The 18,613-nt window shown below is 39.6% G+C and overlaps 1 protein-coding gene across 4 annotated transcripts in view; it reads right to left on the bottom strand.

Moving 5' to 3' along the window:
• Positions 1-1,266: 1,266 nt before the first annotated feature.
• Positions 1,267-18,613, bottom strand: part of WDR59 (WD repeat domain 59) — a 42,090-nt gene continuing 24,743 nt past the window's right edge. For 2 of the 4 annotated variants that reach the window (XM_072422497.1, XM_072422499.1), the window contains exons 18-27: positions 13,131-13,284; positions 11,439-11,495; positions 7,934-8,067; positions 7,547-7,628; positions 7,051-7,163; positions 6,445-6,580; positions 6,294-6,366; positions 5,608-5,731; positions 4,846-4,988; positions 1,267-4,160 (exon numbers count right to left, since the gene is read on the bottom strand). In XM_072422497.1, coding sequence (XP_072278598.1) covers positions 3,925-4,160; positions 4,846-4,988; positions 5,608-5,731; positions 6,294-6,366; positions 6,445-6,580; positions 7,051-7,163; positions 7,547-7,628; positions 7,934-8,067; positions 11,439-11,495; positions 13,131-13,284 — 1,252 coding nt within the window. In that variant the 3' untranslated portion in view covers positions 1,267-3,924. The remainder of the gene's footprint in view (positions 4,161-4,845; positions 4,989-5,607; positions 5,732-6,293; positions 6,367-6,444; positions 6,581-7,050; positions 7,164-7,546; positions 7,629-7,933; positions 8,068-11,438; positions 11,496-13,130; positions 13,285-18,613) is intronic. The other 2 variants (XM_072422500.1, XM_072422501.1) reach the window with 1 other exon arrangement.

The raw sequence follows: 18,613 nt of genomic DNA, 5'->3' as shown, positions 1-18,613 counted from the left end.
TGCACATGCACAATTTTGCAGAATGGTGGAATAAGGACTCAACATAGCTTTTACCAATTACCAGAAGAGTAAGTCTGGGTACACACGTGCAACAATTGTTGTTGGAAAAGATCTTTCATGATCCTTTACAACGACAAAAGACTGAACGATGGATGAACGAGAATCATCTGACGTATACGTAGCCATATGCCCCCTACTAGTCCCAAAAAGAAGTGGGGGATGTTGGGCAAAGCCAGTGTTTCTTATGTGCTTTGTGTTTTTTTTTCTTTTTAAAGCTCAAGTCAATTTAAACATCTTTCCACCTCACTATTGATTGTAATACATTGCCCAGAAATGGCAAAATTCCTCCACAATCGTCCAGTTTGTGGAAAAATAAATCTTTCGATTTTGCTAAATTGCAGTGGTTAGTGCCTCCTGTCCATCATGAGCACCCTTACAAGCAGCAGGAGCCATAAATTAATGTCAGGTTTGTAATTATATGTTTGGCCAGGGCAGTCAGATTCGCTCATTGGACATGCAGTGTCGCCTTCTTGCAATGCTAGGCAATCAGTCAGCCGACTCATTTAAAACCATGGGCTCTTCAAGGAGGTGCTTCATTGACTCTAAAAAGTGTTGACTCTTTAACGTGGATGAAAAAATAATTTGCCTCCAAAAACCACTAACCTCTCTTGACTAAAAATCAAAAAATATGAAAGGAGGCGACTCAATCTAGGTGCCCCCGCACACCAAATAAACATTGATGTGACAAGAAGACATACTTAATATCTTCATTGGTCAGATGTGTGTGTACTAGAGACACAGCAAACAGAGATAGAAACACATTGAAGAGTGATGGTGTGTATCAGGTGGAGGTAATAAGATCTGGCTCACAGCGCTGAAATTACCTTTTTTGCATGCAAGGAAGTAACGTGTGAGTCAGCAGCACTGTCCTAGGACTAAGTAACAGACACCAACCTGGCTCTTGAACAATGCTGAGGTTAAAGCAGAACCCAGTACAAAACAGGTAAAAATATTCCAGGTGAGAGAGAAGAAATATTTGATTGCTTGGCTTACCTAGACAGCACAGCTGCTTGCTTGGAACTTTGAAACCTCGGAAGAAGCTATATGGAGGATAAAAGTCACAACTCTGACTTTATTCACTTTGTAAATTGCAGCTTAAGATATTGAATTCTGTAAACAGGTCAGAAAAAAACCACATGCCTGTAACTACATAAAAATAAGCAAAGACTCCACCTGCTGGCTCAAAAAGGTAACACTACATTTGAATGTAATATTTCATGTTTATTCAAGGGTGGAGACACTTTTTTTATTTTATAATTTTTGTAGTTTGGAGCATACATTCAAGAATTATGCAACTTCTTTACTTTATTCTTCACATTTAGTTTTCTCTTTTTAAATAAACAAGCTATGTACATATAACACACGGATGCAAAAAGAGCTTTCTTACATGACACTTATGAAAAATACATAGAAAAGCAACAAAGTTGGCCAATCAGACCACAGAATGTGCTAATATACCTTCCAATAACGGTTATCTAGGTCACTTTGCACTCACTTGGTGCAAGTATTGGTAGAATATTGTGGTGCCTTGATGGTGGTTGACTGCCCAGAATTCCTCTCAATTCAAACATTTTTTTCACAATTTTGCTATATTTGACAGCCAGGCAAATCCAAAAAATGAAGTACAAATGATCTTGTTTGGTTTTGTATCACCCTGGCAGTACTGACATAATCATTGGTTTGAAAACAACAGGAAATGGCAGTGTAAAAAAACCTTCAGTGAACAAGATGAATGATAGAATGAGGTAGTTTAATATTAAAGTCAATATATCATTTTACATATCATGTTACAGGTGTTTTGTTGGTGATGCAACCAATCAGCTTACTGAGAATTGGTGACATCACAAAGGTGATCATTTTGTTGGCAGGACATGACCATGACAGTGCAATGAGTTAACAAGGCAGCGGTGAAAACACCAAAGCAGCAATTTTATCAGATAGATCATTGTTTGAGAAGAACATAGCCCATCGATTGATTCTGTATTAATACAAGAAGGTAGGTAAAAGAAAGCCTTAACCTTGTGCATGAGAATTATTTTAAAGCATGGCTACTTCGCCATAGCTGTGCTGTGGGACTGCATAGAAAATAATTGTGGAGAGGCATTTCTTGATTTATAGGTCACATAATGCCTCTTGTGCCGGCCAAACACTGGTCAATGACCAATACCCAAGGATATTAATATTTTATGTGGTTACTACCATGCTTCTATGAATCTTTACCCAACGGTTGCTCTGACCTGCTCTGAGTTATTCTCAGAGGAAGCTTCTCCCACCAAGGTTCTCAGAATGATGGGTTTGATTCCATGTTTATATTAAATCTAAAATTGAATCTATTAGAAACATCAACCAGTATATGACAAGCATTAAAGTGACATTATTGGAGGTTTATTAAATGTTAGTGGTTTGGAGTGTTCAAAGTAATCCATCTCTGTGCATTGGTTCCAGGACCAACTTTTTGAAGGTATGTTTTGCGTCTGATCAGTAGCAGGACATGCAAAGTGACCTTCCAGATCCTAAATTCACACACAATGGCTACCGAGTGGCAATCTCACTCCCTTAACTCCAGCTATCCATAGCAGCAAACGCTTAGACCCTACAGCTTGCCCTTGGGGTAAAAACGTACCCTCTAAATAATTTTTTAAAGTAAGAACATACCACCTGATTGAATTAGCACATTATTCATTTAGTGTGTAACCCATTGCACTTAGGGCAAACTAAAAACTAGATAATAAGAGCCATACAGCAATGCATATTATGATACAATGGAATATGGAAGTCCTAAGCACTGTCATATCCAAAGCAAAAAAATGGCCATTATAACAGTGATTACTACAGATCCCCATGGGCTTTGGGACAACAATCAATTTTAATGTCACTGATATTGATTGCCATTTGAAAGTGCCTAGCTTACCTAAAAAGATTTTTTACAGTGGTACCTGAATATGATTTGATATTGGCATTTTGCAGTTACCCGTATAGCAGACCGGTAGAAGAAGCAGCAGAACATGAAACCAGTCAGTGCTCATGTGCTAACAAGAAACAAGAGTGTCAGAATATTAGGCTCATAAACCTTCCACTTCTTCCTCCAGTCATGCTGAAAGTGGGACAAGACCTGAAGTGTTCCTTAACTGCAGTGCAAAAAAATCAGGTCTTCTGCCCTGCCAGATCGGGCTGTGCTATGGAGAGCTGTATAAATCTTAGAAATGGATGGATGGACTGAAATACAAATTAAATGAGAGGTAAAAAAAAAGTTTCCATAAATGTGATTTCTCTCTGTATTTAGACATGTGCGTGGAGTTCAGACTTAAGAAAACAATCTTGTTGGATGCTGCCTGTGGATCTCGTTGGTGGAGAATGCTGTTGCCTAAATTTTGGTAGTTCTGAGGAAAACCACATCCTTTCAGTATCACACAAGTGTCCGTCTCAGAACTGGAACCCCTTACTGGAGCTTAGAGACAGCAGCCTCTAGCATTGAATCAGAAACATAACAATAATGCCAATTAAATCCATATGCAGAACAATAAATGGACTTACATGTTGGCATCTGTACAACCCCCGCACTGGCAACTTAAATAAATGCAGTGCCCCCTTTTAACCCATTCTCTGTACAAAGGGTTAAAATGACATTGATTTAAAATACGGCCTTCAAAACTTGAAGTCAGACAATCTTAGTCATTACCTCTAGATTAGGCAGCATTAACCCAGACCTGGAAAGGTGCACGTGGGTGCTGTTCTTAAAATCTAGTTTGTGTCAATAAAAAAGTATCACTTAAGATCAGTCCTCAGAAAGTGGCACCATTGTGAATGTGTCATGATGACAAGAAATAGTCTTGTGAAAAGCTCACTATACGGCAGCATAAGCTTTTAGAACGTGCTCTCCAAAAGACAATGGCACCCACACCCTGTTGGGCAAACCTCCTGGTTGCTGAACCATTCCAACATATGTGCTGTATGTCCACCATGCCCACAACTGAGGCAGAAATTTGAGGAACCCCGAACAGAGACATGGCAGATAGCACACTGGAAGGTGAATCCCTTGCAGATGGCGCACTGTGTTCCCCGAACCTCACTACGGCAGTGGCTACAATAAATACCAAATTCTGAAAAAAAAAAAAAAGATAAAAAGAAAAGATTAAGGAGATATCATTGATTTTAAAAATGCAACTACACTCAAAATTCCTACATATCCTCAGATCCTAATCAATTGTTGAAACCCAATTTATAGAATCCTAGAAGCCCACTTAGAACATAAAAATTTTATTTGATATTCTGCTTTAAAAATAATTTTTACACATCTGTAATGATTTCTTTTTACACAAGGAAAAGTAAGTGAGGGGGAAGGAACTAAGTTTAGTAAAAGGAAGAAGAGACATAGAAAAAGAAAGAGGAAAATGGGGAAGACAAAAAAGAGGAGGGAAGAAAGAAAGAGCGGGGTAGATAGAGAAAGTGAGGTTGTGAGTGGGGGTAGCAGAAAGGGAAATAGAGAGGGGAAACGTGTGAAAAAGGAGAAGGGAGTACAGAGAGGTAGGGAGGAGATAGGCAGGTGAAAGACAGAGGAGGAGACATTGGTAGCTGGAGTTCCTTTTAAATAAATCAACTGCCTGTGTGTAATCATGATAGGGAGACACATTGATTCCTGTTCTTTAGTCTTTACATAATTAACCTTCCTTATTTACAAGCCATGTTACTGCTTTATAAATGAACTCCTAAAGTATTAGTTTCTCTAAGTTCAGATTTTTTGTAGTCCTTTAGTGATGTTTGAACTTGTTTTCCAGTGACACTTACCAATACCACGATGTGGTTCCGGAGGGCTTGAGACAAATTTTAGAACTTCTGCCCTTTTCTCCTGCAGGCCCCAACGATACAAGATCTCCCCGTAACACTTCTTAAAGTCATCAAACTGCTGCGTGTTTGCTGGGTCCAAAATTCTGTGTAGGAATAAAATGTCATTGTAAAAAAGCTACAGTGAGAAAGCTTGAATGCAGCTACAGTGAGAAAGCTTGAAACTAAACGCAGCAAGATCAAATTTGACTAATGAGACGTTAGAATAATAACAAGGGATGAAGGGGGCAGGCCAGAGCCGCAGACAAGATTTCCATAACTGATTATCCTAGTTTGCAGGGGTTCCCGGGGGAAAACCCAATGTACATGTATGTACTCTGCAGGTTTGCTTTTACCTCTACAAGCAGCTTAGCAATGTTGGAGTGAAACCTTTCAAGTATGTGATGTGTTTAAATTGACAATGCTTTCAAAGGGCAGGCTTTTTATCCATTTGAGTAATGAGATTGGTTGCAATGGCTGTCAGTATCTACATGCTCTCTCCAATTCTCCAATATTACTACTCCACTTTCTTTGCTGATTTCTGAAGTCCTTAATATGTTATTTCCTCTCCATAGTTGATTTCTGGAATGTCCCTTTAACAGTCTACTACACCTTCAATGAAATTTGGAACTGTTTACTAAAACTTTTACTAAATGCTGAATTTCCCTCCGTGGTATCTCTCTTAATAGATACACCCCCATCTCTCCTTCTGTTTAATAGAATTACCTTTTATTTTTGTCATGCTGTTCTTTCTCCCGCTCCCGAGGGTCCACATAGTTTATATTACCGTACCGATATTCATCAGGGGAAGCGTCGCCCCATGGTGCTGCATGGTCGCCATCTTGTCCGCCTATTTGAAGTATATCATAAAAGAAATAAAGGACACTTCTCACATTTTTTTGAGCCATTAGTACTCCTTTAACCTACATTTGAAGGGCTTGTGTAGGGACTGTGATATTGTTAGGAGTATTATTATGTTGAAACTAAAGTCCACCACAAAAAAAAAAAAAAAAAAAAAAATTTAATCCCACTATACTTTCAGTCATGAATTTCTCTACCCAATAAAAGATATTGGTGGTAATTTACTAGTGTATTGTAGGCTCTACTGGAGTGCCACTCTTCTCCTGGCTGATAAAGCTACCACTACCTTGGCTTTCATATAATCATTATGGAATTGACAAATGTAGAAACCATTTCAGCAATTAAATAAGTACACCATACCATTACAAAATAGGTACTTTGTAGTGCTCTTCAAGATAACTAATCAATAGGGAAGTAGGTTAAGTGGGAGGGCGAGAAGGTCCCTATAAAGAGAACCTGTCCCTTTCCCTTTTATCACCTTCCATTATTTCTTCTGAGCAGCACCTCGCTACCACATCAGCCTTACTTGGATAGATAAGCAGAAAACTTACCACCACTCCAGCCTCCGGTACCAAAGCCTGGATCAGACATGCTGGACCCAGAGCCAGAAGAAGTAAAACTGGGCTGAAAACATACAAAGCACAATGAGTACTGGCATCTCTACCAATGTATAGGACTGAAAGAGGAGAGCAGGAGTCTTACGTATCGGCTGTGATTTGATCGGGAAGGGAATGGGTGGCAGGAAACACCGTTGCCTTGAGGTTGAAGATGGGCATCAAACATGCTGCACAGCATGGCCAAGGTCTGAACATCATGTAAGTGGCAGTAGTGGGTCAGCCTGTTGGAAGAGAGAGGATTTATGTGATGACAAGACACAGATGAGTCACGATGTTATGCTGCTAAGTATTTTATTCCTAAAACATATCTAGGCCTAAAAACAAATACAGCCTAACAGTACTTAGATGTGGTGACTGCATTTGTTTTTTATTTTTCTCCCATTTTCTCAATTAGAGATTCTGCTAGCATTACACTTCTTCGTCTGGGGAAGGGGTAACTTATTCACTGTATCTATGAAGGAGCACTGCTGTCACCCTAGGACAGGACTATAGCAAATCTCCATAACATGGAAGGTGTTTTCCAGAGGACTGGGGATTATTTAAACATACAGTCAGCACAGGAAGGTATCTGTTTACATTTTTATCTTATAAGATCAATAGATATTATTTGTCAAACAGATATAACAAAAACACTTTCAGAGCCATGTTCTATTGCTTTATCATTTCAAAATCCCCTAAAATACAAACTCACAGTGATTCTAGCAGCTGTCGACCGAATGGGTGATGTGCCCAGGGGGTTTCAACATCAGGGTCAGACTTGGGGGTCAAACAGATATCATTTGCAGCAGCAGCTAAGGCCCAGACCTAAAGAAGAGAAGAAAGATGGGTATAAGCTCAAGCTGATGGTGAGGTGACCTTGATATATGCACATACTGCATTTGATATACTTTCTTTTTCAAAATGTGTATTGAGAACATGTATTAAAGCATAAATAGTTTACAGCAGTGAATATGTTTATTATAGAAACATTTTATAATATTTTATTATTTTGGCCAAAGTTTAATCTTGAAAAAGAACATATAACTTTGGCCATTCCATTTTTATTGTATACCTTACTTTAGTAATGATGTCATTACTGGGTTTCCATGCTTCTCTATGTAATATAGGGAGATCATGACTGATGGGAGGGGCTGGTAGTGCAGTACATAGCTTCCTGAAATAAATCACTCAATAGATTCTGGGCTTACCTGTACCAAATCTCTGCGACCAACACTGAGAGCTGAAGCTGCATTCTTCTGACACATCTCCTGGAGGTCACCACGATTCAATCTGAACAGGATAAAACAAAAAAAAAAATGATGGTTATATACACTGATTCACTTTAAGCAATGCGGTTACCTGTCCTAAGCCTGCTCATTCAACAAAATATAAAAGTCTGCTTTCATTTAGCATCTTGTAAGTGGGTTTGTCGTTTACAGGCTATCAGAGCAGGGAGCTACAGTAAACCGACTACCCAAGAAATACCATTAAAACATGGTGAAAAAAAAATGCAAAAGCCTGATTGGTTACTTTAGGCAACATCTCCATAATCCCTCTCCTAAATGGGTTCTGCACTGTGTAATCACAATACTCACATGTACATTTCTCCCAAAGCTTTGTGTACAGTTAGCAGACAGGAAATATCTTGTATGATCACTTTTCCAGCTGCTTTGATTGGTCGGGAGCTGGAGTCACTAGTCTCTCTTTTAGATTTCCACCGGCGAGATTTCTAGGATACAGAAGTTGGACAGACATCACCTTAGTTTTTTCTGTAACAAATGGATGTGTCTTGGCCTGAGATCAGTGCCACGGGGAACATTTTGACGATTACACTTGCTCTGCTGGACAATGGACTACATACATTTATTGTAGACGTATAAGTGGATTGTGCTGCTAGACTGCATTTTTGTAATATAGGTATTCCTAACCGAACACTGGCTTACACTTTCAACCGGCTCTTTGACAGGTACACTATACTAGAACTGTACAGTAGCGTGGCTTTTCCCTCCATCCTCCAGCCACTGGAACCTGCCACTGATGCATGCTGCATGCACACAGCTCTGCAGACTGGTTCTTTACTTAAAGCAGAACTAAAGTAAAAAAAAAAATCACACTTACCTTTTATCCAGCAGATCCGTCAATCAATCAGGAGATTTCTTCAATTGGGTCCCATGTCACCTCGGTATCCATCTTCGGCCCAGAGGCGTTGGGCGCTGCCATCTTCTTTAGTCTTCTTCAGGGTTCTTCTTCACACCTTACTCAATCTCGCACTGCGCATGTCTGAAATCAGCATTTTTCCCCTCCCATTAAAGAAAAGCCTCTTTCTGCACATGCCCGATCTAAGAGGGGATCAACCAGAGCCTCCCGGGATGTGTGACATAGGTAACCCGGGAGGCTTTGTGCTCCCTTTTTGCCGCAGTGATAAAGACAGAATAGGGTGGTGCTGCACCCTATTTTTTTTTTTTAAAAAGGGTGTTGCACTTAAATAATTAAGTGAATGAATACATTTTGACGTTTTTATAAAAGGGTTGTCTGCTTTAATGACCAATTCACCTAATGACCAGGTAATTGAAACCAAACCTGGTCGTTAAGTGAGGAGCATCTGTACTGAATGTCCTATCTGCTGCCAGTGACAAAGAATAAAGATCAATAATCCATGGAAAACCAACTACGCCTTCCTTAAATCCTCACTGATTTTCACTATGCATACACGCTTTACCTGTTCTTCACTGGGATCACCTCCTCACATGCTTCTCCCTTCCCTACAACTTTCTTTCTCAAGCAATTTAGTACCATCTGACTCCCAAATAACGACAGAATGAAAACTTTTCAACCAGCTTTATTTCATGTGACGCTTACAGATTCAAGACTACTTCCTTGTCCACATTTCCAGCCGTGGACTAGCTTTTGGTAATAATCTTCGCTATCCTATAAAACCTTTTATAAAGCTTGCTGATCCAGCACTGTTTTCACCATCTGACCAAGCACATACTACAATATTACATCATTTTACAAGCAAGTTTACAAGCTTATGGAAACTTGCATATAGCTTGGAGCTTTGACACCAATTTCTATTTCAAAAATACCACATGCACATATATCAATGGCTCTTTTACAATTTTTATGAAGCCAGCCATGGTGCTGCCAGGTTAAAATATAGACCAAACAATAACATTCAGGCTTTCTTTGGAGGATTTTGTGAACTATAAAGCTGTATAATTAGTAAGCTTTGAATACATGGCTAGGCATAAAAACAGCATACATTTGGATTTGCCACTTATATGAAACCAGTCTCATCTGTCCTGAGAAAGCTTATGTTGTGAAACATGTTGAACTCTGTGTAAGATTGAATGTATAACTAATGTTTCTGTAACAGCTAACATATCTTTGAATTTTTAATTACATACTAAATTATATTTTCAACTTGAAAAATGTGCGATACAGTTCATAATTAGTGCCTTAAGTCCGAAAAGTCTTTAAAATTGATTACGTCTCTATTGGAGAGAAAATCCTCATCTTCATTTTAATCGTAGTAGTAGATTCTAACATGTTTCAGTGTTAAGAAAAGCTTTCTTCATTTGGTCTGAAAATTGTTAGACTGGGAAAGGATATGGATTGCAGATGATATAATCTAGAGCATCTATATTTTGCTATAGGTGTGTGTACTAGTTCACTTCCAGGTTTGGCAATAAAAACCTGTCACAGGTTCTGACCCTTCATTACCATAACAAAAAAAGAAAAAAATGGCAAGAGTTCAGCTGAAGCTAACTGCATTATACAAACTATATACCAGTAGTCCAAAACTTACCTTGCATTGTAAAAGTTCACAAGGAAATCAAAACTTAACCAAACCCCTTAAACCACTTCCAAGTTATCATGCTATTTTTCCTCCCAGATTACACCAAGTGTATACTCCAGAATTACACCTTGTGTGTCCACCCGACAGATTACACCCCACCTGCGCAAAGTCTGTGAGCAGTCACCAGTGGTTGCACAGAAGAGCCAGTCAGACACTTTACAGGCACAACGAGTGGGAAAATTAAAGAAGGGACTGGAGAAAAAGAAAAAAACAAGAATCCGAAAAGTGGGGCCAAAAATAAAGACAACAGCGAGCAAGAAGTCGAGGCAAGAGAGTGCAAACATCCAGCATAAACAACACAGGCGTTTCAATAGACTATGCAAAGCAGAAGAGGGGAAGTGGATCTTAGAAGAGGTGTGAGATGTAACATTCCCGATATATATTAGGTTGTGGACAAAAAATAGTGATCGCTAGACAGAGAACCCAAGATCAATATAACTCAAGTCTCTAAACTATAATATGTGTACAGTTCTGTTGGCCACTGTTGCATGCTGCTGGTTTGCATTGGGTCAAACGATCAGTCTTGGCTTGGTGGTGAGAAAGTGTTGATGGCTGGCATTGGTTATCAAGAAGCCCTGTCACTTTACCTATTCAGGGCTCCTTAAAGTAAAGAAAACGTCATGCACAAGAGAAGTGACCACAAAAGGTCTGCTATTCCCATACTTGGTTAGAAAAGCCTATCTTTTGGATAGTCCCAGTGTTCTCCCCCGTCCATTTTAGCTGGGCGCACTACCTAGCAGTTTTCAGTAACCCCCCTGGCTGTTTTTGGGTGGTTACTGAGGAGTTGGGTCACAATAAAGAGGCCACCACCTGCCTACAGCTTCTTCCCACCCAGCTTAAAATTTTTTTGGGGGAGAACACTGGATGGTCCTATGTCTTTGTCCCCCGAGAGTGCCCTCCATGATAATTTAGGAGGCTAGGACTTTGCTCTGAAGGCAAGCCTTTGTGGTTTTAACAAAACTAGTCAACAGTTTCTAATTCCCTAGTGGAAAATCAATTACTGAGGCAAAATAGCATTTTTCTAAAATTTTGAAGTTTTGTTGTCAATTAAAATAGTTTATATTTCTGAACCATAATATTAGGTAGGAATTGTATGGACAGCAAGTGAGTTCCTTACAAACCATTACCACTGAATGGACTTTGTTATTTTATCAGGCGCAGAATTGTAATCTTGGGGTCTCTGACTATTCATAGAGATGTGCAGGGAACAAAGGTGAGTAACTCGGCAGAGGGCACAATACCGGGAAGTCGTTAATCACTTGGATGGACCAGCGCCGGCGTGCAGACAGCGGGGATGTCTGCGCAATCAGATGAGGAAAGGAAGCAAAGTGAGGAGAAGATACGGGAGAGGGAGAGGGGGAGAGAGAGAAAGAGAGAAAAGGGACAAAAAGAAAAAAAATCATCAAGAAAATGGCTAGAAATTGTCTGATTGGCCATTGATGCTCAGTTATATCCTCTCCCAAACGGTTTTCATGGTACCAGTTTACCTTGGCAATGTTTCAAGTTAATTGTACACAATCAGGCTAGGTAAAGATCTGTATCAATTAGTTATGGTTAATTATAAATATCAACACCCCCTTCTATAACCAACTCATTAGAAATAATTTAACAAAATTCAATTTCAGATTTCCAAACACATTTTTTTGTAAAGTGACGAAATTGAAGGTTTTGGAAGAAATATGATGACAATGCAGAGATTGTACACCCGTGTAGTAAACCACCACCTTCTTTCTTACTGATCACATGACTCCGGGAACTTTTTCTTTTTTTCAATGTACTGATAAGGGACCTTTTTCCATCTGGTTGTTAATTTGACTTAAGAAAAGCACGAAAAATGGACGGAAAGGTAAATCAATTATGTGGTGCTTTTTTTAATGTTGGGTGAGGTTTTTACGTTTTTTTTTTTCAATGTGGATATATATTCTAAAGTCTGAATAATTAAGCCAGTGTACGTTGTGTTCTTGAATTTAGTTCTTTGTTGACAAGTAATGTTGCTTCTAAGCCCCCCTATGCTCCAGTACTTTATATCTTTGAACCATCATTGGGAGCCTCATCACCTGTGACAGCCGGAGGAAAGTGCCCTGTAGTTGCTGTCAGTGGGAATTAAAAAGTCCTCCAAAATCAGTGTTTAGAGGTCACTTATCTTTGTGTATTCTCTATGTCTACTGCTGCATCTCGAAGGGTTAGATGGTGACCATCAGGCAAAATCACCCTGCCTGTGTCCGCTGTAGTACATTGCCAGGTGCCAGATTGCCTTGCCACCTTGCATACAGGGACATCAGTAAGCAAAGAGAAGGTCCTGGATGTGAGGCGCTATCGTTGCAGTAGCCCAAGGTGACAACCTTAGCTGCCATATATCCTTATGCTGGCTCTGCTACTACATAACACAACCCAGCACTGAATGACAGAATCAGGACCGCACTGATCATTGGAAGGTGTGATAAAGGCAAGTAGCAGGCTGTAGTCATCAGACTGCCAACCGCCCTATAAGTAAATCTTCATTTTACTCTTTGCCTTCTGCTTTTGTTTGACATATTCAGTCACCCAATTACATAAAAAAGAAGCAAGGTCTTCTTGCTTTACAACAATGAAGAAGTTAGATTGTTCTGGGAAAAGGGCTAAAATAGAGCAAGATTTTAGGAGGCATAACCTTTGTTTACAGCAATATGATATGCATATATTGGTAAGAACAGATTTAAGTAAAAGAGGACATAGTGTAGTAAAATCACATTTACAGCTTATAGTCTTTCATAAGCAGCTATGTGCAATGCCTCTTTATGAATTGCAGTTCATTCAGTGAAGAAGATTTGATTCCTGAAAGATCGATGACAGATAAAGAGGCTGGCACAGGGAAGGTTTTAGCTCCTACATTATGTACTTTGTCCAGCAGAAATTGTGAATGTATAGATAGAATACATACAAGGATTACATACCCTCTCCTTGTAATAAAATGAACTGATAGACACTTGTTCCTTCTCACTACGAGTGGGGCTGCCTCCATAAAGCAGCAAGTTCCCAGGAGCTTCTGTACGGATTTTCATAGGGGCGATCACACCACTGTGATAGGCGGACAGAGCAGAAAGGGATCTGAAACAGAGAAGGAGGATAAACACTAAATAAATGAAATACTGACCTTGTACACAATCGGCACCAACATATTCATATAATACAGCATAAATAATTGATGTGGACGTAGCCACATTTTTTTAATGTTAAATGCAGCATTCCTTGTAAACGGTAAAGTAACATTTTCAGATATGTATTACCTTTCACGGAGACCACAAACATATCTCTCATTTGCTTTGCTTTCCGGAAGAATGTAGCCATCTTTGTTCGGCATCAACTTTGTGAACTGAGATGACAACTCTGAGATGGCACAATTTTATTAACTCTGTGTTCACAAATTTATGACACCGATCCTGCTACAAAGTTACAGTCTCATGACTATAGAAATGCCTTCCCTTGCATGACAACTACTAACATCTCACCCCAGCCCGAGCAAAGTTACTCCACTGGAAATCAAGGACAGTTTAAACCAGGGCATTTTTTTAAGCCAGGTGGGAAAAAATTGAAGTTTCCTGTGTTGTGGCCCAACTCTTCAGTAACCACCCAAAAACAGCCAGGTGGTTACTGAAAAGTGGCAGGTGGTGCGCCCAGCTAAAAGGGGCAGAGGAGGACACTGCATACTATATACACATTAACTGAAAGGCCTACGTTATCAATATAAAACTAAATATAAGGAAACCTAAATCCCTGCTCAAATAACAAAGGGTACGTGTTCTGCTTACAACCACAAGTTTCAAAGACCTGATCCCTAGGTGCCTTGTGTCTATATTTTTGTCTTTCTGAAGTTCCTGGCTATTGCTAGAGAAAGCTTAGAATTTGTCAGGCAGAATTTTCTGGTATCACATCAGCACCCTTTAATTGTGCGCAGGGCTGAAGGCTGTTAAGGGAAAAAAAAAGAAAAAATACAGCGATGGAGAATGCAAGATGGGTATCCTAACTTTGTACCAGTCAACAGAGGGGGATGCCTAGCATTTGAGTAACTAAAGCATGTCTATGAACAAGCAGACAAATAGACTGATCATTTCAAAGAACTGGCAGGTGAGAGAGAAAGCAGCAATTCTTTTACTATAAGTATTGATGTTACCCTGCTAATGAATTAGGCAGCACGGTGGCTCAGTGGTTAGCACTCTGGCCTTTGCAGCGCTGGGTCCCAGGTTTGAATCTCGGACAGGACACTATCTGCATGGAGTTTGCAGGTTTGTGTTCCTCCAGGTATTCCGGTTTCCTCCCACATTCCAAAAACATGCAGTAAGGTTAATTGGCTTCCCCTCAAATTGACCTTAGACTGTGGTAATGACATTTGACTATGGTAGGGACATTAGATTGTGAGCTCCTTTGAGGGACAGCTAGTGACATGACTATGTACAGTGCTGGGTAATATGTCGGTGCTATATATATACTGTGTAATAAAAATGATTGTGGAAGAGTTCTGTTGATATACAATACTGACTGGACATATTTACAAATCTTTTAGCAAACAGAACAGTTTGTATTTAAAATGTGTATTTAGCAGGTGGATAGGAGGAGAGGATTAGTATTATCATGCTTTTTCGTAAATAGAGGCTCCATTGAAAAGATTTCTTACATTCCTGTCCCTTAACGGACAACGAAGGAAAATTTCTCTAATCCAGCCCAGGATAGAAATAAAATCTGAGAGGTGTTGTAACCTTTGCCCAATCTAACAAAAAAGTTTTGGTTAGAGATACACTTAAACAGAAAAGGAAAACCTTCTAAACTTATTAATGCAGCTTTAAAGCCATTCAATTAAACAATTATTAAACAAACACTGCCAAACATGTCTGAACTATTTATTCATCTCAAAATTATCATCTTTATCATTTCCAGATTGGAAATGAGCGGAACAAGCACAGAACTTTCTCCAGATGGCTGAATGAAAGTTTTGTGTTAAAACACATGGCTGGAGGTGAATTCTGGGCAAAAGCAAAATACACAATGGAAACACATGTGAAGAGGCAGTTTTCCCTGTCAAAGATTTGTATTTCTGTCCATTTCATTAAATCCTGGAATTTACTAAACTTTGCACAACACATTGCTGTCTGGCAGGCCAGGGGAGGACCCCATTTTTCAAGCATCATTCCTCACTTCTCTCTCTCCTCCAGTCTACTTGATCCTTGTTAGCACTTGAGTGAAACACAACCCTTTTTAATCTTATAAACAAAGTGGGGAAAAGTTAGTCCCTCTCAGGGTTTTATTGTCCCCATTAGAAACACTCACTCCTCTGCTTGTACTGTAACCATAGCCAATAAGAAAGAAGGTGAAGGAAATGTTTTAAAGTTGCCCCAGAACAAGAGGTGAGGGGAATACCTATTCTGGAAATGAATGTCTAAGCAGGGAAAGCCTCTCACTTTGGTAGATTTCCTTTAACATTTTGCTACATCTCTGGGATAGGAAGGGAAAAGACATTTTCCCAAAAGTAAAGTTAACCCTTTTCAACATCATCCTAAACAAAAAGAACTGGCTTTATATAACACAAGGGAAAGGAAAATTGTATCCCACTGCAGAACATGATCCTCTGCTTACCGTCCATCTTCCTGGGTCTCATAATAAAATTTGGGGAAAACAATAATAAGACAATAATGTCAGATTGTATATTACTTTGGTTTGCCCTGGTGAGACAGTAAGGGGCCCATTCATAAAGAAGTTGCGATCACAAAACAGTCTTTTCTTCAATTTTGAAAAAAAAACAACAATTGCAACTTTGCAAAATAATTGAACAGGAGGTCTTTATTCCAGGAAGGGACAGGTGATGTCCACTCCGAGTTTCTGGCGACCAAGCGGAGCTGCACATGCACAGCGTCAGCTTTGGTTTCCAGGAAAACATGGCAATCCCAGCTTCCCTTGCATGTGCCAGGGATTAAATAACTCCTGTTACCCCATCTTGGCAAAGCCAATAAAGGTGGCTGAAAATCGTCTTTCATAAGAAGAGAAGGAAGATGGCAGCACCCTGCAATGGAACATGGCACATGGCTTTAATTCCGCTTTATTAACACAAGAATTATAATACAGCAAGAAGATTACAATCTTACAGTTGCAGTGTACAGTTGCAATCAGAGTTTTGATTATTGTACAGTTATTACCCTGAAGTGGCAATCAAAAATCTCCACTTGAGATAAGTAAGGGTGCTTTGGTGGCCCATGCATTTTAATCACACATGGCAATAAGACTGGCCTCTGGCATTTGGTATGTAAAAAAAGGGAGGGACACCATCTGCAGACATGCAAAGTGCTGATCTTGCCACTTTATTAATAAGATAATGATCAGCAGTTCATTAATGAACTGGAGATTATTAAAATAAAAAAAGTTGGCAGATCACCTCTTTTATGATTAGGGTCACTTCAACAGTGCTCATTCTGCTGAAATAACGGCACTTTGCTGGCATCGTGCTGATTACCAGCTTTATAAAAAACCTAAAAGGTTTAATTACCCTATAATTAAAGAAATACCTAATTGTACTCTGGCAATTACTCAGGAGAAAACAAATGTTCTAATTGCTATATTACATCTGGTAGAACGAGATTTAACGAAAGGAACAGGGAAGAGACTTGCCAGAGGGGATAACTGCTACCTGCACAACACACGGTATAATTATGGAGCTTTGAAGTCCCACAGAAAAAAATCAACTGGAATGAAATGGCTGTCACAGTGATAATGTTATTCTGCATGTACTAGCAGGACTGGTGAGTCCTCGTAGTCCCAGGTGTAGGATTTAAAGGGATCTATTTATAAAACAGGGAATCTGACATTTTCTTAAACATTCATGAGGGGGAAACTTTCAGGTTTATGCATTTCAATACCAGTAATTGATTCCCACCAGAGAATGTTTGAGGGAATGTCTTGTTTTATAAATAGAGCCCAAAGTGTATCCACCCCCCAAAAAAGGCAATATATTGCAGTCTACAAACCCTTAGAGGTGGTGGCTGCGATGTTTTCCTTTTTTGTGTGAATATATATATATATATATATATATATATATATATATATATACCCACAGTCCTGTAATCTCTTTAAAAGGGAAGGCAGCGCTATAAAGCAACCACGGTCTACTGGAAACTTTTTAACAGAAAGACTGAGCAGCTGATAACCTTGTCATTGTGGCGATATTCCATCAAAGACTAATCCGTCGGCGGGGAAGATGAAAACCACATTGTACTGTTGAACTATAAAACCCCACCAATCTATGACCTGGCAGTGTTGTCTGGTAGTAGTGTCGGTATGACGGCACTTTAGCAGGACCAGACACACCCTCAGTTTGCTGACTTGACATTGACAAATCAATGAGATCATCCCTATACTAACTCAATGAGCCATCAGTAAGCATGCACACATACAGTGCTGCAGAACTGGTTTGGCTGCTAGTGCTGCTATACAAGAATGTGTAGATAAAGGTTGATATCAAAACAGCTTCCCGTACATTTCTTTTTATAGCTTAAAAAATAAATAACTCCAATTATTTGTGTTATTTACTAACTACCTGGAATTTATTCAAGAGCAACAAGAGGATATTATATTTACAGTCTAATATACAGTATATCTACAATCTATTATGAACGCTGCAGCCAGACTCATCCATCCTTGCCACCACTCCACTTCTGCTGCATCTCTTTGCAGTTCTCTTTATCGGCTTCCATTTCACCTTAGAATCAAATTCAAGCTCCTGTGCTTTGCCTTCACAGTTATTGTCCCACTTACCTTTCCAACCTGGGTACAAAATACTCCCCCAGCCGCTCTCTCCGCTCCTCCGATGACCTACCACTGACTTTCTCACTCATAACCTCATCACATGCACGGCTCCAAGACTTTTCCAGAGCTGCCCTAACTCTCTGGAATGGTCTTCCATTCTATTCAACTTGCTGCTACTTTCTGCTCATTTTAAAGAGCACTCAAAACCCATTTTTTCAAACTTGCCTACCCATCTTTTTCTGTCTCCTGAACCCTCACTACTTCCCACCACTACATATCTCCCCTCCTATTCTGTGATACTTCCCCCCACCTCCTAAATTTTAAGCTCTTCGGAGTAGGGTCCTCGGCCTTCTCCTGTGTCAATGTCTGTATCTGTCTGTCATTTGCCCCTATTTAATGTACAGCACTGCGTAATTTGTTGGCGCTATATAAATCGTGTTTAATAATAATAAATAAAATATTTTTGATATAGTTACAAACTGTTCAGAAATAAGTTTTTAACCACCTAGCCGGTATGCCTGACCTTCGTACGGGCAAAAAAAAATGGCTAGGATGGTTAACCCCGTAATTTTGTCACATCCTTACCTCCATGGTCCCGCTGTGCACATCCAGCGGGACCATGGAGGTAAGGATTCCAGCGTCGTTTTCC

The sequence above is a fragment of the Pyxicephalus adspersus genome, chromosome 9, assembly GCF_032062135.1.
Source record: "Pyxicephalus adspersus chromosome 9, UCB_Pads_2.0, whole genome shotgun sequence".
In the NCBI taxonomy this organism is placed as follows: Eukaryota; Metazoa; Chordata; class Amphibia; order Anura; family Pyxicephalidae; genus Pyxicephalus; species Pyxicephalus adspersus.
This window is presented reverse-complemented; position numbering and strand designations above follow the sequence as displayed.